The sequence below is a fragment of the Haemaphysalis longicornis genome, unplaced genomic scaffold (assembly GCF_048455015.1).
Source record: "Haemaphysalis longicornis isolate Haplotype H1 unplaced genomic scaffold, Haemaphysalis longicornis Haplotype H1 scaffold_4, whole genome shotgun sequence".
In the NCBI taxonomy this organism is placed as follows: Eukaryota; Metazoa; Arthropoda; class Arachnida; order Ixodida; family Ixodidae; genus Haemaphysalis; species Haemaphysalis longicornis.
This window is the reverse complement of record NW_027526361.1, coordinates 119,613,598-119,636,240: the sequence shown is the minus strand read 5'-3', so window position 1 is coordinate 119,636,240 and position 22,643 is coordinate 119,613,598. Positions and strand designations below refer to the sequence as shown.

The following is a 22,643-nucleotide window of genomic DNA, read 5'->3' as shown; positions in this document are numbered from 1 at the left end:
ATGGACACGAAAAAAGTACGAATTAACCGGATAACGGAGTTTGAGTTAAGCTGCTGCAAAATGCATTGAAAGGGTAGCGGGCCAACCAAAAAATGCAGTTTTGTTTGAAATAACCGAAAAAACGAATTATAAGAAGCTTGAATTATCGCGAGTCTACTGTATACAATCATGCCTCTCTTAAAAACAAACTTATTTCGATGTCTGCGTACCGCCCTGCTCGTATAGATCACTAACAAGCATCATTAACACAATCCCGTACGAATACCTCCTCCTATTCATTCCTTCGCAATACGCACAAGGCTTAAAATCACCTACCCGTGACATTGGGATGATATCAGACATTTCTCTTTTTCGTCTGGATTAACGGACTTTTTTTGGGGCGATGACACCACATGATTAATTGTGAGGTTGTTTATTGTTTGTGCCGGTATGCCTGGTTTATGCTGTGCCTTTTGGTGTGGGTTCCAAATTTTGCGGATTTTTGTATTATAAGTGTAACATGTCAGCCAACGTGTTTTTCGTGTATGCGTTTTTTTTTGTGCCGCAGTTATTTCACCAGCTCTTGCTCTGATTTCCTCATGTGCCCCACTCACATCTACAATGGGTAGGGTGTGTAAAATAAATCAACGATGTATAGCAGTTCCAGTGACATCACTCAATCGTATCTGCCCATCGTCCGCATGAGATAGAGGTGATTATTGCTGCGGAAGCCCACGGTAAATGAACAGATAGTTCAGGGGTCCTTCACTCGGTGAAGAAGGATGAACAGCGTAGCTGGGCGTTGTCCAAGGGGTGGACGATACAAACTACGGTTGTTTGTGATTTGAGATTGAGCATATTTCCTAGTAATTAACTGAGAATATCTTAGAAGTACTCTCGTTTTTTCTGTAGCAGACAAATATGGAAATGCCCGTTTCCCTTGTAAAGAACCGTATGTATTGACAACACAGCATTTCCCAAATTTACAAGAGTTCACTGTGAACTACGTAATCATGAAAATTAAATGAAACTCAGAGTACTTACTGTAACAGTCGTCCTAGCTCTAAGGGGCTAATCACTTTGTGATGTGTTTCGGGATAGGTTTGATTAAACAGGCGGCGTTACAGCTGTTTTTAGTAACCATACTGTCAAAATGGTCTCGAATCGGTGAGCGCGTGAAGCCTGGTTGCACGCGCTAGGTCAACTCACCGTGCATGCTTAAATTGCCCACCGGTAATGTGCGCGTGCTTAAAGGGGAAAGACACCTGCGAGAACGTTGCTCCGGGCGCCATTCAAGGTGCATGTATATGGACGGCAAAAACACCAGTCGAAACGCAACCCCAGGACTACTACAAGAAAGCAACACGAAACAATAGCTCTGCAGACAAAAAAATTCGCTCTACGCGAATTTGTCCGTCCACGCTATATTATGAAACCTGAGCATATCGAGCTTCACTCTAAAAGTATCAAAATATTCAGGAATAAAAATTACAAAAAAGTAACAAAAAGAAACACAAATAAAAACTACAACTAAATTGATACACCTTAAGCAATATAGGAATTTTAGCGCAGGGCCACCAACAATGTTGTCTGTGGCGATGTAGGGCTTTTTCAGGCGCAGTGTGGGGCGTTGTGGTCAAAACTTGTCGGCAACACAGCAGCCCGTACGCGTTCCGGAAACAGCGGATGCAGCAGGGCTAGAACTTCAGCGCGCGCTTGCTCATGAACGCCAGCGCCGTCGAGGAGCGAATCGGTTTGTTCGCGCTAGGGACGGCCTTTCCCGCCATGGACGCTGAACAGTTATGAGGTCCCAGTGCGCTCGCCATTCAACTCCTGCTGAGCCCAAGGACGCGGGTTCCATTCCCGGCCGCGGCGGCCGCTTTTCTGATGGAGGAGAAAAGCGAAAACGCCCATGTGTTCAAGATTTCGGCGCGCATTAAATATCCCCAGGTGGTCAAAATTAATCCATCACCCTCCACTACGGCAGCCTCATCGCCTGTGTAGCATCAGTGCGTTAAATCTCACAATCAATCAATCAATCAATCAATCAATCAATCAATCAATCAATCAATCAATCAATCAATCAATCAATCAATCAATCAATCAATCAATCAATCAATCAATCAATCAACGCACATTAAATATCCCCAGGTGGTCAAAATTAATCCATCACCCTCCACTACGGCAGCCTCATCGCCTGTGTAGCATCAGTGCGTTAAATCTCACAATCAATCAATCAATCAATCAATCAATCAATCAATCAATCAATCAATCAATCAATCAATCAATCAATCAATCAATCAATCAATCAATCAATCAATCAATCAATCGCCAGTCAACGCCAGGTATTACGCGCTACGGAAACATCAGACGCAGAACGGGTACAGCGGCAGCGCGTGCTCGCTCGTGAACGCTAGCACCGTCGAAGAGCAAAGGTCCGCGCTAACGAAACCCCAGCGAACACAGTGCACAAATAGAGAGACAGTTGTGTCCAACTGTATTGCGGAATCTAAAAGGAAAGTGACGTTGTGCTGTGCTCGTGCGTGTTCTCAAGTGTCGGCAAGGGATTTGGAAAGATGATGACCAAAGGTCATGTAAATAAATGTATATAGGTCATCATGGCATACCTTTGTGGGAACTCGTCAATAAAAACGAAAAAGAAAAACCCTTGTGAACGCTTAAGTTTCGTAATTTCATCAGATTTAACAAGCGCGGAACTAGCCTTTATTTGCAATTTTTGCACCATGCAGCCTTTTTGTAGCAAGGTAAGGTCTTCGGCTTGTTCTTCACTCGGCGCCTCTACATGCGCATTGATGATTTTGTCGTTAGTGCAGACGAATGGTAATTACTGTTCAAACCTGCTTGTGAAGGTTTCTGTGAAGGAAGGCTCCATTTGGAATAGTAGACGCCACACAAACCTAAATGCCGCACTCCTGCAAGTGGATGTACTTGTAGAGTGCCCTGTTTGCGAACGAGACCGTCGCCGCATTGTATAGTTGCGGCCGAAACACGCTTTGATACGAAAATGGCGGTTACGGCATATAGGGTGCCAACGCCTACTATTTTTCGGCAGACTTGGCGCATTTGCGAATTTCAGTCAGTTTTGCAAGGACAAAGATGATGTCGGTAACGTTCTTGGTTAGTTTCAATATGTCGAAAACCCAGTCACCAACACGCTAAAAAGGCGAATCCTTCTTTAATGTTAGAAGAGTTGATGAGTTGGCTTTTATTGATTTTTACAAAGGCGTGAAATCGACGATAAAAAAGTACGAGATGCAGTTCAATGTTTTGTATCTTTCGTCGCCATCTATTCTGTGCCATCTGCATCCATCTAATTGGGCTCTGTTTGGCAAAAAACTACCCCAATATCGAGGAAAGCGCTGATATCGTGACTGCTTCTAAGGAACGTGTCATATCAGTGTCACGGTATCTCGAATTGGGAGAACCATTGGCATGCTAGAGGTATTTGGTAGCCCAGCGACGCTCGTATTGCTACTCACCTAGTTTTTCCAGGACGCGCGGGTCTCCCTTCTGTGTAAAGTACGCGATGGCACCTCTGATGACGTCTCTGTCCCTGGCGTAACCAATCGACATAATCACATTGATCCGGTCCTTGTGAGCAACTAAATAACAAAGACAAAATAAAATTGAGCAAATGACAATTATGTAAGGCCACTTAAACACTCCGAAAGTTTCATTTTCATTTGTGGATAATTGTGGATAAGCTTCATTTGTGGATAATTGAGGCAAAATAAAGGGACAGAGGTCGTGAAATGGCTTGAACTGGGAGTCTGCGATCCTTGATAGTCCATCAAATACAATAATCCCTGTTCACTCGAAATCGAATATCTAAAAAAATCAGTTGAGTCGAAACTTTTTCTAGCCTTGCCTATACTTCCCATAGGCGCTACGCATCTTCCCATCTCTATATAGAAACATTTTTTGGGGGGACCACGTACATCTGGAAATCATGGCAGGGGGGAAACAAGGCAAAGTCCGCTACAGGCAACTGATTAGGTCTCCGTTCAAGCGCTTAGTTCCCACTACGCGCCCGACACGGTCTTGAGCGGCAAATGTACACCAAGTACAAGCTGTACCAGCCCGACGTCTCCGTTACCAAAATACTGTCCTACACATACATCGTTGAGGTAAATATGGACGACGCAGCTGAGCACGCGCACAACAGCAGAAACAAGAAACATGCTGCACCGGCTTCGTCACAAAGTATAATGTAGCGGTGGCGACAAACGATTGATGCCATGCATTGAGCAGCTCTAGAACGCTTTTCTGGGACCAAATGCGAACGCGAAACAGGCAAGTAAAACGTAGTTCTTTCTTCCGTAATAATAAAAGTTTGTTTTTTCCAAGAAAAATATTTCGCTTTTATTACAATAGCTCCCCTGTGCAGTGGAGCTTTAGTTACCAGCACTAGCTGTTATGTCAGTGATTTGGCCACAAATGTTTGGCATTTAGCTGAACTTCAAACTCCGCTTATCAGGAAATTTTCAGCGAATTTTAGGGCTTCGAGTTAACGAGGGATTACCTTATATGTTCAGTCATGGACAACTTAAACGCCATCACAAAAATATGAACACTAACACGCCAATAGCACGATTTTTTTACATGCAGGTCAAACTCAAGCATGACCTTATTACAGAAACAAATCTGTGCAATATGACTTCCCAAATATACGTATAGCGCGCCATCATTTGATCTCCACGAAACGTATTTTGCAATTTTGCGTGGTGCGGTTCATCTTTTCGTGTTCGCATTTAATGTGTCCAGGTGTACATTGTTACCTATACTCGACAATTCAGCACGAAGTGTTTTTATATTGTCTTAAACCAGATTTTTTAACTACAGCAAAATGGTTACTAAAACCTTGTTAGAGCTCGCATGCTCTAAGAATAAAAATAAATAAATAAATGCTGCAATAAGAAGCGTATTTTTAGAAAATCAAGGTGTGCCGACCAAAATGGGGAGCCTAAAACTAAATGAACAAAAAGAGGTGTTATTCAGCACTTGGACACACTGGCATACGTTGTGTAGATATACACATAACCGCCACTTACCATGTTTCCAGAGATGGTCCATCAAGTTCTGCGCAAGGGTGACTCCAGCTCTAACCTTCACATCGTCTCGAAGTCCGCCTGTCTTTAAGTCCAAAAGCAGAAGTAGCATTTTCCCCCGGTATCTGGAATAAGCTGCAACAGTACACGGGTTATCTGCTATTAAATTGAGGGCATGTGTCGTCCATACTTGTAGGCACAATACACATCACTCCGTTAGGTTCGGTAATGAAAAAGGAGATGCTCGCGTAGATGTGTTTTCGGCGCTTGTGGGCACAATGTAAATGATTGCTTTGGGTCAAGCGTGAAAAGAAGCACTTGTTTAGTCACGCGTTCATGGACGTGCTGGCACTTTCTAAGCCTTACTGTCGTGCATGGTAGAACACAATTCAAAATGCTATGCACGTGTCCCCTCAGTACAAAAACCCTAAGCCATGCCTGGCGCCTGCCCTGTTACAAAACTAACCCTCTCACAACAAAACGCCTATTCCACTGGAACCGATGCCGACACCAACATTACCTGACACACTTAAAGAAAGCCACGGAAAGTACGGAAATAACACCCCTGTATGCGTGGTGACAGTGAATGGCCCTGACCACTACTCCGCAATTATGTCACGCCCAACACGGTGTTCAAGGAGCTCAAAGCATGAACGAAAGAGGATTGCCAGAGAAGAAATAAAATACAAAGAAAAGAAGAACAAAGACAGGACATGCTCTGCGTCTGCACGGTAGGGGAGCCAGTGCCATCGTCCTAGCCTCCCCCCTTCAGTCGACTTTTAGAAGTTAAGCGCAGTATTGAGAGGACAACCTTTCTTGGGCTACGTAACCGCGACAAGTATGGTTTCTCTGTCTGACTGTCGAATCACCCGTCTGCCGACTAAGGGGCAAAACAATGCTTGAACGCAACCAAAGCTAGACAAGACCGGTCGATACAACTAAAACGACTGCAATGGCTTGTACATTTAACCTTTTGGATTTCTGGTTTTTATGTCAGCTGGCAATCCATTCCTGTTTTGCGATGTCATAGTTGACTCTTTGCCATCAAATTTTCGGATTTCATCGCCACATTGAGCAATGGTCCGCCTCTACTTGTAGTCGCTTTCCTCGCCGTTGCTACTGTGATCCTGATGGTCCACCCGATGTCCGTTTTCTGCCTTAAACGACCAGCCCAGGTACACTTCTTCCCTTTATTTGAGCGATGACGTCTTTAAAGGGAATTTCTTCTCCTAAAAGGGGTGCTTGCTTCTTATCCCTAAGCGTTACTCCTGTCATTCTCTCTGTGGCCGGTAGGGCTAACCTGATTTGTCGTTCAAGTCAGTTAGTGAGGCGCCAAGTGCTGGGTCACTACATGCGTAAGCGCATGCGTAAGCTTTTACTCACGGGTGCGGCTGTTATTACCCGGAATGTAGAAGCTTTTCCCTCATATTGACACTAAATGTAGCCACAGTTTTGCCCATGGTCTCCATAAAACCACAAAAAACAATGGTTTATCCCTAGGTACGATTTCGAAAACCTTTTACATTGTAAAAAATGTATGCAAAAATCAAGGGGAGGGAAAAATGTTTTTGCATGGGGTGAGATACGAGCAGTATGCATTAAAAAACTCTCAGTATTTTTTCTTGCCTATTCTTTCAGGTATTGCCTCAAGTCTATATGGAAGATCGGAGTAACTTAAAAAAATACTTGCGCATTCTGATTTCGCGAAATGGTTGCCCGATATCACCTGATTTTCTGGACTCGACTTACTTTCATAGTGAATAAGAAATACCAAGAATTTACCTCTTGATAGGTCAACTATTTGTTTAGGCTGTGGATATCAGTTCCAGATTTCAAAACAGAACGCCCATGGTATTTTCTAAAATTCTAGATGCCCTCGATGTAAAACAAAAAGAAGTGAGTAGAGTTCTGTTTACTCAATATTTTCAGTTATTGCCCGTTAACTTTAGTATAAAGTAACATTTGTTACCAGAAGAAAATTTAGAGCCCTTCCACTGCTGTGAAGGTGGAAGATCGGCGGAGCTGTATTGGTGAGCTAGAGTGGCTCTTCGATTTCCAGTCTAGGACTCACCGGGGACTCCCGAGAAGCAGTCCGGTCTTCGATTTTCCCATGTATCCCTATAGATTTGGGGAATTCTTGGACTACCCGCGGACTACCCGCGGTGAGTCCGAGACTTTAAATCTAAGAGACCGATTATAGTGCATAATGTATGGCGACTTACTATAGTGATCCAATAAATGCCATTTCAATTAACTGAAAATTGATTTTCATATTGTTTGTTTTGAGATACTTCGGATAAAAGAAGAGTTACAGCCGTTTTCTGTAACTATACTACCTCCGTAGACGCCCATGCATGCACAACACACTCTAAAAAAAAAGGTTGCGGCATTCACTAACGGAAGACTAACAAGTTACTTGTCGCAGTATACACCAGGTACGTAGTAACTGGAGGTAGTAAATGCAGCACTTGTCGGGGTTACTAATTGAGGCAGGAAGTAAGCACGACTACCTTCACTAGCAAAGTCCTAGTGATAACATCCGTCTTAGCTACATGCGTTTACTAACTGGCGATGCATAACCTAGTCATAAGCACGACCTTAATCTAGTGCACACTGCTTTCTACACTTCATTAATTTGCGAACCATGCAGTTGCTAGTAGCACAGCCTACGTGCTGTTCCGCGGGGTAGTACGGTTTGTAAGGAGTTGGTAAATACAGCCCTTACTGCGCTTTTACAACCTTTTTTTATTAAGAGTGCAGATGGGCATTCTGTAACTGTTACAACTGCACACGAAACTCGGCTTAATGCGAGACCAGGTCTTAGAGGCCAATTGTGGTACAAATGATTTCGAGATACCGCTATTAGACTTAGAGTTACGGATTGTTTCACACCGGCTCTGTTGCGAGCACATGGGTCTTTAGCGAGTGCGTGCAATTTTTTGTGGACGCAACCCGATAAACGCGCGAAATTTCGGTCATAACCTAGCGCACGGCATGATCGCTGTAATAACAGTACCAGGGCAGATAGGACTGAAGTCAACTTACGGAAGCTGCTGACATCCCGAACGTGCTCGAGAAAGTTGGCCATTTTCTCTCGAAAGAAGCACCCCCGAAAGCAGTCGCATGGCCACCCGTGGTATGTGCCCAGAACAGTGCCATTCCTGTGGAACTCAATATCAGCTTCGAGGGCGTTTGAGCCCCTTTCCAAGTACTCGTCCACCTCTTTAATAGAGTTAACCATGTGGCCAATGATAAAGAAAGGACGCCGGGGATGACCTTGGCAGACTTTCTTCGGACTGCCACTTCCTTTGTCAATGGGTGTCGTTTGGCTACCCTGCTCAAAGCCATTTTTGAAGCCCAGGTCTGGCTCGAGTTCCTTTAAAGAGAAAACAACAGTTAGATTTGTCCTGCACACACCCTCGGTTCTTTTCAAAATTTTCACGAACCCTCGGGTTTTCCCTAATGTCAAATCCCCATGGTTTCAAATGCGGACCGCGGGAGTATACATTCTAGACGCGTTTTAAAAAAGCTTTATTCTGTCTGTGTTTCGAGGTAACTTGCTGTATTTTTTTCCGTGTGACAAATTTGTTTAGAAAAAAAAAAAAAAACTTGCTGGCACAGTTACTACGGCCATGAATGGACATTGAAGTGTCTCTAGAAAAGGCAACAATACATTACAAGAAATTCAATGCCCTTCCACTCTGGGTTATTATACGCTAAACGTCCCAAACAGTTGACTAGACCATTATTAGATTACACCATAAATATTTCGGTTGTATATTTTCCTCCACTTTTCGTTCTCCTAGTCGATTTTCGGCGAAAAACTTTTTTCTGCCCCATGCAGCAATTCCAAAATCGCGATGGTGGCAAAAACCTACGCTGCGAAAAAAATTTGTAAAGATAAAGTAATGTACACAGCACAGTGAAATATTCCCACGGGGAAGAAAAAGAAGCGCGTTTATTTCTAACCCCTCGGTTTGCCAGTGGGAGGGATGATTGGCCAGCTCCATCACCGAAGGTCAGGTTTGGCTGATCCATCAGTGTGAGGTGGCTGGACGCTCCAACGGTGTCCTGAAATGAAGAAACCGACCACTTGACTCCTTCCTTTAATAAAGTGTATTATCTATCTCTCCTTGCTACAATGCATTGCCAGTATCCAGCGCGTTTGAATATAGGCTCTGCCGGGATGCAAAGCGGCGTTTCAAAGCGGATTTCACACATTTTTTGCAGCTATTAGGTTCTTTCTAGAGATACTGCAGCTGTGTACTTTTTGTATATTCTTGATGGTAAGCGCAGATAAAACGCCCTGGGAAGCTTGAACTCACGCGCAAGACTTTAATGGCGAAGCAGTTGTAGGCGATGATTGACGGACACAAAGTTGAGTTTAATATCTTTGTGTTGTCGTGGTTGACATCGGCTGCATTGCATTTCAATGACCCTATGTTGAGGAAGGCCAGAGTGAGCTGGTCGTATTGGTCAACATATTCACACGCCACTCTGCAAGCGCGATTTATTGTCTTTAGCGGACCGTATGCACGCCAAGCCTCTCGAAGCGCGGCCTCTTCCTCGGCCGGGTGAACTATCCGCGGACGGGCAATGTGGAGTCAATGATCAGCTACAGCAGCTTTGACTTTCACGGCTCTCCTATATGTATATGGTACAGAGCGAATGCGCACGACAACACGAGGCCGAACGAACGACGGGCGTACACTATGACGTGTATTTATTGTTCCGAGCAAGTGTTGCCACAACACGGCAAACGCTGGAGTTCTTTTTTTGTGGCCAATGTTTGCCAATCTCCCTAAGTGGGTATGCTTGGCTTGAGGAACGTGCGTTGGAGGCATGCGGCTGGAGCTTTTTTTTTTTTTGCCAATATTGGCCAATCTCCAAAAGTGGGTATGCTAAGCTGGACGAATGGGCGTTCGACGCACGCGTGCGTGATCGCTCGGCATTTTCTTAGTATTTTTAACTGCGCACACCACACACAAACGATTTTCTCAACAGCTGCGCTGTTAAAGAATACGGCAGCTGGCAAGCGGGTTGTTTCAGTGCGGTAGAGACCGCAACTTCGAAAAATTTCCGAGAGAGAGAGACAGAGAGAGAGCTCTTTAATGTGGGCTGGAGAGGTCAGCTCTGCTAGCGGCAGTGCTTGCTACGCCAGATGGGGATGATTACAATGCAGTGAAGTGAATGTGAGAAATCGGGAAAGCAGCAATAGAGAGAAAACAAAAGTTAAATAAAAATGGCACGCAATGTAGTGCAAGGAAAAAACTCGAAATAAAGTTAAGCAAAAGACAAGAAAGCTGCTCATGTTCAGACTGTTATGGCGCTCTGTGGCGTTTCAAGTAAGAATACAGGCTGAGGCTCATTTCGAAGGGTTTGCAAAGACCACTTGTTCACAAAGTGTAATGGGAATACTTTTTCGTTTAGGCCGGAAAATAATTTTTATAGTGAGCACCCACCACAGGCTCAAACAGCAGGTCTCAAGTTCCTTTCACTACAACGGCGGTGCTCTTGCACGGCAGCAGAGAAGTGCTGTGGCACCGCAGGTATACTCGGGGGCAAGTTAAGAACGGCAATAGCTCCTGTACGCTATCACTCCGCCTAAGCGACGGACCCCGATGTCAACGGGCGCGCGCGTTTTGAAAGGAGACTGCTATGAAGTCGTGGTATCGTCTGCCTTTCCTCACGTGTTTGTTTGTCGTCGCTGCAGTGGTTTATAAACATTATAAATCCAAAAAATAACTAAAACGGCTCTTGCGGCGTTCAAAACGCACTACTTGCGCCGCGCGGAGTAACATCCCGCTGCGGTGAGGAAGTACAGTGGCAACTTCCGTTGCCGTTCTTATGTTGTAACCGGCTGCAGCGCGCATTTTGAATTAACACGCGGCTAGCTGATTTAAACGAGCGCGGCTGGCTGATGCTGGATTTCGGAAAGGCGCCATCGGCAAATGATCAGTTGTTGGTGCCCCGAAATGATTTCCGCAACGCTATGTTTATGCAGGTTATACAAATGAAGTAAGAGATGGAGCCTTGGTGCAAGTAAGAGGCTGCAGTTTTCATCGTTGGAACCTTCTTTGCAACTTGGAAAGTCCAGGTGGCGGAGTAAGACGTGAGCGTAGCATTCACAGTTGTTAGCGATGTGGGGGCAACTTGGTGAAAGGTGGCGTACCTTTCAAAGGAATTGTCGACTCAAACCTTCTTGAGAGTTCTCGTTTTCTCCCTCAAAAATTTTTCTTGTCTCTGGAGCAGGAATATACCTCTATTGTTCTTTTCCGCGCGCGTAAGCACCTGATGGGGTGTAATTATTTCTCTCTGGTTAACGTCTCTGAAGACTGGTCCAGGCTGCCAATCGCGTAACAGTGCCGCCAACCCTATCGCAAGCTCTTTCCCTTTGGCGCTGCAAAAAAGTTCTACTGAGCCGATAAACTGAAGTCATTTTCTTGAGGGCACAAATTTACAAAATATTTCTTGTTTTTGTACTGGGATGATGCCCCGTAGAAAAAATACCCAATTTTTCGGACAGAAAGTAGTTTGTATATAACAACTTTTAACGCCTTAGCTTGAAATTTATCCACTGCCGCTGTCGTGTTGTCAAGACAGTCCAAAATGAGGGCAAGAGATATTACACAGAAGTCGCCAGTCTCTTGTGAACGATAGTATGATACGAAGGGATGTGTTGTCAATTTCGTATTTACCGGGTGGTAAGACTGCGGAGCACCTTGCACGAGTGGTTCGGGTGGTTTTGCATAGTTCAGGCATGATCACAGCAGCTCAGATGACCGCGGGTTCTACGCAGTAGCAAACGCCTACGCCCAACCCGCAGCAGTCATTCGGCTCGGCTCCGCCTTCGAGAGTTTCAATTCGGGCGCTCCGTCGGCTGTGCAACAATGCTTGCTGATAGAGAGACGTTGCCGACGGCACCCATCGCCATTTTGGTCATTTTTGTGAGCCTGGCACACACCCTGGCACAGATGATATCGATGCGGACGACGTGGTCAGTCCGTTTGACTGTGCCAGCGCTCACAACACGTGGGATCCCACGGAAAACATAAAATTTAATAGTTTGACTCAAGGGCGCGACAGGCATGTGGTTCGACACGCAAGAACAAGAGTTGACAAGCTGAAAGGAGTGGCTATGCCAGCAGCAGAACGTGCTCGTCAAGCCACTGGGTTCCAACTTGCAGCCCAATAAGAGCTGGCATCGCGCAGCCAGCCGTGCTTGAGAGGTGACGTATGATATTTACGGGTGCACTCTGTCGTTTCCTCGAGCTTCTGTTCCAGACCCTGGGCACCCTTCGAATCGGCTATGGTTTCGTTAAGGGCGGATAGCTCAGCTTCTCGCTGTGTTGACGTGGGAGCTCACAGTTTACATGTTGGGAGAGGGCTGCTTCAGCCGGTCGGCCGAGGACTTGAGAGTTCACTAATTGCTAGTACTGACGACTGCACCGGTCTTACGAATCCATCGGTCCATCAGCAAGGTCATGCTGGTGATGCCCGGAGGTGGAGGAGTTGCTGTCATATTAAAAAGATTGTTTTCAGTCACACCGCTTCCACAGATTGACGCTCAGGAAAGCCTCTTTTTGATCATGCCTTGTTGGGGCCATGTCTTTACAGTTCTCGCAGTATACAGGCCACCGTCTTCCTACCCAACATTCTGACGTAGCTTTTAGATTGTATGGCAGCGACGAACATCGGCAAGTATATTATGGCGGGCGATACATTGCCAACAATAAACTGGACAGGTGGCCACCTCTCCCAAACATCTAATAATCCACCTTTTGACATAATGATGGCGTGCGACTTGGAGCAAGTATTACAGAAGGTCACCCATCCGTCCGGTGATGGTGGCATGATCCTGGATCTCGTTTATATCAGCAAGTCTACAGTACAGCATGATGTATCAATAGAAGAGAGTATGTCGCACCACAAGCCCGTTTTTATTACCTGTTCCGTAATAACTGTGCTAAAAATGCAAATCCCAAGGCGAAAGTTATTAATGACTGCCCGTGCTTACAACTAGGGAATTTAAGACGAGTATCGGGCATTTGCCGATAACGTGTCAGATGAAAATCCTGTTTGACTATGGTTTGAATTTACTAGAATTGTCCTCGATTGTATTCGTATGTATTTCCCTTGTAGAAAAATCAAAGGACCCTTGCTAGTCCCTGGATACACAGGAATATCATTTATTTAAACAGCAAGCTCAAACAGGCCAGGAAAACAAAACCACTCACAGCTGAACTCATTGAGAGTCCTAAAACACTGCTTTCCGCCGGTTTATCTTCATCCCGAAAGAAATATTTTACTATCACCTCGCCAAATTTCATAAGTACACAACCAGAAAAGTTTTGGCGCTATCTGAGCAGGAGTAAAAAACGCTTGGAGCAAATTGAACAGAACAATGACCTTATAACTAAATTGAAATCCACTGCCTACGTATTGAAGGAGTATTTTCATTCGGTCTTCTCTCCCCAGACTGAAAACGGCGGGATGTTTCCCAATGAGGCTGATATTGAACATGCCTTGATGTTTGCGAAGGCCTTCTGCACTTAAGCTAGATATAATAGAAAAGTCAACAGAAGGACCACACCTAATTCCAAATGCTTTTCTGCGCAGTTATGCCTGTCGATATCGAAAATTTTGACCGACATTGTTTGTTTATGGTTGCTGCAGTCAGTCTTGCTTGAAGACTGGCATTTGCCCGTGCTGTGGCAGTTTTCAAAAAAAGGAAATAGCTTACAAATGGAAAATTATCGATCTATCTTACTTACATCAACCTGCTGCAAAATTGTGGAACACATCATCGCCCCTTTTCTAAACAAATTTCGGGAAACAAACAATGCCTTTTTCGGCTTCCAACATGTGTTCCGCAAAGGCTTTTGACCACTCCTCAACTTGTAACAACCACTAATGAAATCTCACAAGTTTTAGACTCCTCCAGCCAAATAAGTTTAGTTTTTCTGGACTGCAATAAAGCCTTTGATCGAGTACCGCATGATAAACTTCTCACTAAGCTTTCTTTTTCGGGCCTTCTTGCGTTTGTAACTAAGTGGAGTAAATCATATTTATGAACAGAGCACAGTCTGTAGAAATCGACTGGTGCGCATCTGAAAGACTTGCTGTAACATCTGGTGTTCTACAAGACATGCGTTTCGGGGCTGGTTATTTTTAATTTCCACCAATGACATATAATCTGCTATTGAACCAAAAGTTCTTATAAAATTGCTAGCAGACGACTGCCTTATTTTCAAAGAAATAACGGGCACAGGCGACCAAATTTTGTTAAACAGTGGTTTGACAGGCATTGGTCAGTGGTGCGCTACTTGAGGTATAAAAGTAATTGCGGCCAAACCCTTCTACTTCGTCCAACTAACAAAAAACAACCCTTTCAGTTTTGCTATTCCATAAATGCTGCACCAGTCGCAGAAAAAATAAGTGTGCTTCAACTCCGTGAAGACGGATGACCTGCGATGCCCGACGCCGTCGACAAAGTGCACTAAACAAACCATGTTTGTTTGTAATTTTGGATTGACCATACTTCCTAGCAATTTAGCTGTATGAAACGTGCAACGACCCAAGGTTTATTCTAGTGGAAAAAACATGGATCTGTTTGTTTACATCCCGCCTCGTAGGCATTTTACTGCTTGTGTAACACACCAACCTAATCTGCTCGACAACTCGACACCGGACAAGTCGCATTGGGCCGCTTGTTATCCAGGTATAAATCTCCTGCCAGCACAACGAACATGTTCTCAGTTAAGGATAAAACCTATAGCTGCGCGTGCACGCCCCCTCCTCATTCGCTCCCCTCCCAACCCGTGCACGCATAAGCCGGCAACCGGTTATATGTGGGTTCTTAGCAGTAAAAACACAGTCACAATTGTCGCTTTCAAAGCCCTTTCAGCTGAATAAGTCGGTGTTTTAAGCGGGCAAGTTCCTGCTCCTCCGGGAGGGATTCGCAGCTCTTCGAAGAGCTGAAACTCGTGGTGGCAACGGCGGCAGCAGCGGCCTTTTGTTGTTCTCGCGCCCATTCGCGCTTCTGTTCGGGCCGACTCTTCTTCAATCCCTGCTATTCTTCCTCCATGCGGATGACATGCGTCCGTTCCATAGCGTCCGTCCCATGCGTCCGTCCCATAACATCTCGAGGGCCTCCAGCTTTATTCTAGTGGACAAATATATGGCTATCTGTTTCTTCCCCAGTCGTAGGCATATTAGTGTATGTGTAACACATCAACCCAGGCCCAAACCGCTCATTACGAAGGGCGCTGACAAGGCGCATTGAGCCATGCGACTTTCACGTTTCAGTCTCCCACCAGCATCACGGGCATGCCATCCGTACCGCCATGTAGCCTAGCTGTGCGTGCATGTCCCGGTCCTTCAACCCCCCACGCGTGCACGCATAAAGCGGACGCCGGGGAAGGATGCATACTTAGGCCCGCGGAACAAAATTTTACTGGGTTTTAAACAGCCCAATCTATCGAATCAAGCAAAAGTGTATGTTGCCTTCTCGTTACCACCATTGCTACGCCGAGGCTGTTCAAAATCTCCAAAATTTCACACACAAATTGAATTAAAAATTAGGCTACTGTATTGGGCATTGCTTCGACAACTTTCTTGGTTTGTCTTAATATTGTTGGCATATTAAATATTCATTATCATCTCGAACAGCGTTGTCCGCTGTACTCTGCCTGTCACCAGTACCCTGTCACCTCCCTGTCCGCTGTACCCTGTCCCCTCACCCACAGGACAAGGGTTTTTTGCATTCTCAAAATTTTGTAAATCAATTACGGTTCAATTAAAGCTGAGATTCCAGCCTGGATGAATGAATATCGTCTTTAGTCCGCCGAAAACGCACTGCAGGAAAACCAACTTTTTTTGTCCATGATATAATAGTAGGGGAAGCGAAGGAAAATTTAAACGTGTCCCGTAGTCGAAATCCAACTTCGGTCTCCCCCTTTATGAATCTATCGTCTATCTAATTGCATCGTTCCGGCACGCTCGAAGCAGTTTCAATTAAGAGAGGGGTGCATGGAGGTGCAAAATTACAGAAAATGCACCACTCCGTGTAACGACGACGATGGTTGAAGGGTAGGAAAAGCCATGTAATGTTTGTATCAGTAAATCAGTAGAGGTCATAGTCGCAGCGCAGTAAATCATCCAGATAAGAAATACCTATTGTGTACAATAAGGTGGTGTTTTTGTCCGCTAGCTTCTGAGTTGGTTTCTTTGATTTTGGGAAGCTTCGCGTTCCCACGTTGTTGCCGATTCGAAACAGGGTAGTTGATTTCTTATTCAATTCCATCGTTTTTTCTCTTTCCATCACGGTGACCTAACTTTAGCTACAATTTCTAATACACAGTTTCTATAACTATTTCTAGCAAGTAAACGTGTTCTTTTTGTGGCAATTTAAATTTTCTATGCTCTTAGTCTTCCTTTCGAGACATTGCGGTTCTACTTCATACACCATCACTGGGACTATGTAGGGGGGTAAAAAATATATTTTTTATTTAGGCATTGTGTCATTTACTTGATTGGAATCATTGCGGTTACTATTTGGCATCATGTTTTTTTTATAACTTGAGCTTACCTTAGCACGGACGTTGATTTGCAGAAGAATGAATGCAGCGAAGTATAGGCACCACATTTTCATTTGCCCTTTTTTGCCGGCTTCTTCTCTGTAAACAGATTAAAGGAAAACGTTTTTGCAAAGTTAAGGACGAAATCAACCAAAATTGTTAATCAAGTGCGTTGCATTGTAATACATTCCGGATTCACAACACGGTTTTTTGTAACACTTTACCCGACATTTTTGCGCATCAAAATTGGCAGGACAAAGTGTTTCAGCTTCAATTATCATGTTTCTACGGTTGAATCTGTCGGCCTTTTGCACTTTCAACTTGCGTGGCGCTAATGCTCTATGATATCCCCATAACACCAACACTAAACTTTTTTTGAACCTACCAGGAGTTATTCTGTGAATGCTCTGCCGCCGCCTTTCATGTCTTTCAAAGTAAAAGTTCCACTGTACGGGGATGCTGTGGGAAAATGTTTGTTGCAGAGGCATTATTTAGCCATCTGGCGGTCGTAAATCCGCTGTCCTTGGCCCATACAGAAAAATAATCATGAATGGAACGCAAAATGTCCGACTGCTCAAGAAAACGAAGCCGCTCAATGACGATCGAATGACAGCATATATATCTGTGAAACTCCGGCAGCAAAAGTTACTAACTAAGTCGAGAGGATAATAAGGCGATTTTGACTCGCGGAGGGATTCGCACCAGGGTCCTCCACTACTCGGGACCAGCACTGAACCCCTGGAACTCCAAATACCGATGACTCGGACGACTAGGTGCACATAGCAAAGGGAGTTTTAGCCTTGGATTTTCAAACCAGTGCCAGATACTTGTACTTGGCGCCACACGAAAAATTTTGAGCATGGTAGTCGCACAAGTAGCAATGAGGTTAGTCGAAAAGCCCGTTCGTGCCGCTGGTGTATATTCGGGACTAGCAAGGCCGACTCGCCACGCCTCTCAGTAATGCTAACCGATGTTATGTATAGGCGAATGTTAGGGGAAAATGTCGCCACGACGTGCAATCTTCTTTGTAATTCCAGGTAAGCTGCTCGGAGCCCTCGGTAGCCTGTGCACTACAACAGTGTTGAATGGTCAACGAATTCAACTCAATTCCTTTACCTGTTCCCCCTCCCCCGAAAAACAGCAAAACGTGGGGAAAACCCGCAGCAGCAAAAATATTGCAGTTTTACAGCAAATCAGATATCAATTAACAAAGGCAAGCGTCCGGAATGTAAATTTTCGGATAACTCAATTAGTCGAATAATAAAAACACCAAAATACATGAAAATCACAACACGAAAAGAGCACAGGAGCACAACACTGCAGTTTGAAGAGGTCCTAAGCTATAACACCCACAGCTGCTACAGGACGTGTCCGTATTTCCGAATTCACGCAGTCTTGCCTCCACAACACAGTCCGGCTACAGAGACGCTCACCCCGAAGAACACTATACCACCGCGATGATCTGAGGAGACGCCCAAGCTGTCCACTTCAGCACAGGTAACAACCACCCACAGCAGCTTAAATTACATTAGAACAAAACGCAAATGAAGACTGACAACCACAGAGGCACGCACTACACCCCCAAACAATATACATCGCTACGGAGCCCATTTCATGAGCACGAGACCTCCGGCATGTTTTTGTTCACACAATCGACAAGCTCGATGAGGATTTGCACGGCCTGAGAAATGTCCAAGGCGTGTCATAGATGTGGAGGTTCCAGGGCCAAGCGGACGACATGTTTAAGTCAGGTTATAATCGTGGCTCTCTTAGTGCAATCCCAGAGGTAGTGGCTCACTGAAGAGGCAAGCTGTCCACAAAAACACCTGTTTTCAGGGAGCAAGTCGATCCTGTGGAAATAGTGCGAGAAACTATGCGGGCGAGTCGTCTGGGAGGACGAAAGCAGCGAGGTACAGCGAGAACGCTGAGATCCCAACGAAACAACTCAGTGCTAGCGTTGTCGGTGCTCTATCGCTGCTGCCATTCTAACCAACCAGCTCTCAAGAGCCCCCCTCCCTCATGATGTGCTTTGAAGCACGCTCTCCCACCTCTTCGCCCATGGTCACCGCAGCTTTGGCAAAGAAGTCGGCAAGCTCATTTCCCCACACCCCCAAGTGTCCAGGAAAGTGAAACAGAAAGACGGTAACAGAGGATCAGCTAGTGTTACACTTTTAAAGCAGACTTTATCATTGATACCCTTTAACTTACGGAGAAAACTTTGACGCATGAGTTTTTAACAATATTTAACAAACTTATGTTTAAGGAATACTTTCTTCGCCCCGGCACACCGCATTTCATCGCGTATGAATCATCACTACAACGTCGGTACGCCTTTTTCTCGTAATGCTTCTTATCATCTTTCATTCCTAAGGCGTCTTTAGAGTGGAACCACCTTACAGGAGCCGCTGTTACTACTGGCAATTTCGAAGAGTTCAAAAAGAGGTTGCGCGCGTACTTTGGTGTTGAGGCTGCTGATGAGTTCCCTGTTTTGAGTTGTCATTGTGCTGGTCTTTAGAGCTCTTTCAATGGTTTTAAGTGACTGATTGTTGTATTGCTTGCTATCAAGAGTATTTCCCTGTTGTCTTGTCTTTGTTCTATTACGTTCACAGAGAAGCGATTTTCCGCTACTTAGTGAGCAAAATTGAGTGTGTAAGTCTGGTGTTGTCGATAAACAGGCACATGCACTCACTCCAGAGCACGGTGTGTTCCTTTGCTCCGTGTTCCTGAGCCCCGCGATCCCCCCATACTAGTATAAAACGCTCTCGACCAAATGCACATGTTTTCAAAAAAAAAAACATTTGAATACTTTTGCCGCAGAGACCACTTTATCCTTACAACGAGTTTCATTCACTGGTCATGGATAGTTCGCAGTGAAGTTCCGAGAGCTACACAATTCCTGTCTGGTGTGAATACATGGCCACTACGGAGGGAGTAAGGCTACAGAAAATGGCTGTAACTCTTGCTTTATCTGAACAATCTCAAAACATATTGTATAAAAGTACTATCTCAAATCAAAACATATTATATAAAAGTGATCGCTAAGAGCTGGATTTCATTTATTTGTGAAAATTAGTTTACTCATAATGAGGTTGTTAACATTACAGACTTCCCATCTGCTTTTCATAGATGGCCTTCTTAGGAGGGAGTATCATTACTGCGCGCGGCTGTGACTCCAGTTTATAAAAACTATCCAGAAACCAATCATACAAGAAATAACTGAGAATTAATGGTAAAGCCGTTGCTGTAAGCGTTTTTATTCGATCAATAACGAAGTCACCATAGTTGGCCTAAATAAATCACTGTTGGTCTTCCATATTCACGGTAGTGAAAGGGCTCTTTTTTTTTGGGGGGGGGGGGGGGGGGGGAGGTTGCCCAGTTTTTTGGCTGTATTTTCAATGCGTTGTGTTATCCTGTGAAGCTGTCTATGTCTGGGATGCGGTATTTTCTGGTTTCCGCGCGGTAAAATTAAATGTGGGAAAGCTTATTACAAAAAAATAAGCTTACGCAGATAAGGGCGTAGGGCCTTTGCGTTTCGGTTGAAGACTGCATATGTTCCCTCCAAAAAAGTGCTTTCCAGCAATGCTACTGCGTTAGGAATGGAAGACGACTTTAGGCGGTGTAAGCTTGGTGAGCTTAAAAAGCCCAAGCCTACAGCGGTGGTGTCTCAGGGCCTCCATATTAAGCGCAGAGCACTTTAGGGGCTCGCCTTGTCGTCGTAGATCGCTCGCTGGATCCAAGTAGAGCCACACGCCGTTCCGTCGCAGCGGTTGTCGTGGCGGCGTAACCCAGAGGCTTCAAAAGCCAAGCGGTTTATATAGTCATAACGGTTCGAAACTCTGAACCGATGGCGCTTGTCATACATCTTTCCATTGTTTACCTCAAAGAAAACTGTAGGTACATTTGAGGCTAAATATACCTAATTAACCGGCAGCGCCGGCGTTCATTCAGTGAGGAAGGCTCGTTGGGTTGCTTTTTTACGATACTAAGAGAAAAAAAGTGTCAGTGCAACGCCGGCACGAGCGGGACGAAAAGCAAGCGCAAAAAGAACAGAACTCCCGCTGGTGCAGTTTAAGGCGGGGGGCGCGGAAGCACTGCGAAGGCGGGAAATTTGTATTGCATTGGGTGGTAGCAGTGAGCTCATAACCGCGCTACAGCCCATTGTGGCGAATCACTGCTCTGCACTCCCGACAGCTTTTAGATTGAGTGGAACGGCTTTAATTTTTTTCATATAAGATGGCGTATATTTCAACTAAAAGTTCTCTTCCCAGCAATAAATTTATGCTATGCAGCCAAGTGGAATCTTAGTAACCTGGTTTTTCGCCATTGTGATTGCATAGTGAAGCTTACCCGTAAAGAAAAAAATGTGTCAGATGACATCAACGTTTAGGTCTTAAGATGTACGACACAATAGCGTTACTTAGTCGTCCACGAAGCGTTTTGAAACGGAGTTAATACGTTTACAAGTATGCTTTCCAGGCACTAATGTTCAGTGAAGAGAGCGAAAGTAGCGGCAACGATTTCCATTTTCCGTGACCCAGGAAACACAGAGGCCACTTGCGCTTGTGTAGCCGAAGAAGCTGGCGGGAAAGGTTCGGTCTGCGAGGGGTTGTTTGAGAAGGCGACAATGCTAGTGCTTAAAGATTTTATTTTCTAGTGTCTTTACCAGCCTGAACTTTTTGGGATTTCATTCTAAGCGGAAGTGGGGCACAGGAAAGTCTTTTATTGTGTAAGATGATGTTGGAGTTTTGGAAAACGAGGTGCACAGATGGTAAGGAGCTCACACGTTGAGCTCGGATTGCAAGGCCCCAGACGTAGCGGCTATTTTCCTAGCTCTCTGTGAATACGCTCACGCTCATATGGGGACAAGGTGGCCAGAGATGCTTCGAATGTTTCGAGGCAAGTGGAACAAGTAATGTTGCTCTTGTTATTCTGTGTGCGTATATTTAATATCACCTGGTTGCGTGGAATAAATTGTAAGTTTTCCTGTACAAAGCAGTTGTATACTATTGTCGGGCATTTTCTACGAAACATCTTCGCCCATCTAGATTTCTCGATAGATGTGTTGGTTCGTATTCTGCGCTGAGCTTGCGATTATTCGTCGATGACATCCTATTTGGCACGGGGAAGCATGATGCGTGGTCGCGTGCTTTTTGTCAGCCGCGGCGTAACCTTTAAAACTCTCATGTGCGGGTGTGATGTGAACTGTCATCATTGTAGACGGAAGAATGTTTTTTTGAGTGTCTGCGGGTATTCTACCTGCAGGAACAAGTCTAATGACCATTTGAGAGTGCGTAATGATGCTTAAGCGATATTTGGTAGTTCTAATAGGCGGGTCGCCGACCTATTTGGTAATTACGCGAAGTGTAAGGTTGAGGGCTGCCTTATATGCTGCCCTTATGACGGTGTTAATTTAGTTTCATCCCGTGCAGGTAAATTTCTGGAACGGCAGGCGTCATCAGTGTCTGTGTAAGCGTCGTCATTTCTTTCTCTCTCTTTCTATATAGATCCTTATTTGGTTAGGTTTATCACAATGTGGTCGAAATGGGTAAAAGATTTTCATTTATTGGTGATTGTGAGATCCCTTCAGACGCTTCTCTGTAGTGCCACGCCGATTATTTTTACGTGACAGCCCTCTCCGACCATATCCTGACCAATTTTTAGGGTGATCTTTAAACGGTCCGCGTGGTGCCATCCATCGTTTTCCGCACAGAGCTTGCACCGGTGACAGGGCCGTGAAAAAATTCAAGAACAATTTATACGTTGGCCTATCACATACCCTGTGCCCGGTTTCATTCCTTATTAACGGACATTTTACTTATTTTGTGGTCTTAATATAGGCCTTCGTTGTTTTTTCAGAGCTTGACGTTAATCTTTCGCCAACATTATCGTTAAAGACTGGCGTTAATCTTTCGCCAAATTTCGCCCTTGGTTAGTCAGGTGACGCAATGTTGGCGCCGCATCAGTTTCGTTGGAAGGGGAGCTTTGGGGTGATGGAGTAAGTTGGAGCAGCGGCTAG

General features: G+C 44.9%; 1 protein-coding gene across 2 annotated transcripts in view; it reads right to left on the bottom strand.

Annotated features, from left to right (window-relative positions):
* LOC144180531 (dermonecrotic toxin LhSicTox-alphaIA2biv-like) overlaps window positions 1–22,643 on the bottom strand; it is a 38,430-nt gene that overhangs the window by 7,340 nt on the left and 8,447 nt on the right. The window contains exons 3-6 of one of the 2 annotated variants that reach the window (XM_077708862.1): window positions 16,639–16,726; window positions 8,094–8,424; window positions 5,052–5,183; window positions 3,480–3,602 (exon numbers count right to left, since the gene is read on the bottom strand). In XM_077708862.1, the coding sequence (XP_077564988.1) occupies window positions 3,480–3,602; window positions 5,052–5,183; window positions 8,094–8,424; window positions 16,639–16,701 (649 nt within the window). In that variant the 5' untranslated portion in view covers window positions 16,702–16,726. Of the gene's footprint in view, window positions 1–3,479; window positions 3,603–5,051; window positions 5,184–8,093; window positions 8,425–9,017; window positions 9,113–16,638; window positions 16,727–22,643 lie in introns of those variants that run through there. The other variant, XM_077708861.1, reaches the window with a different exon arrangement.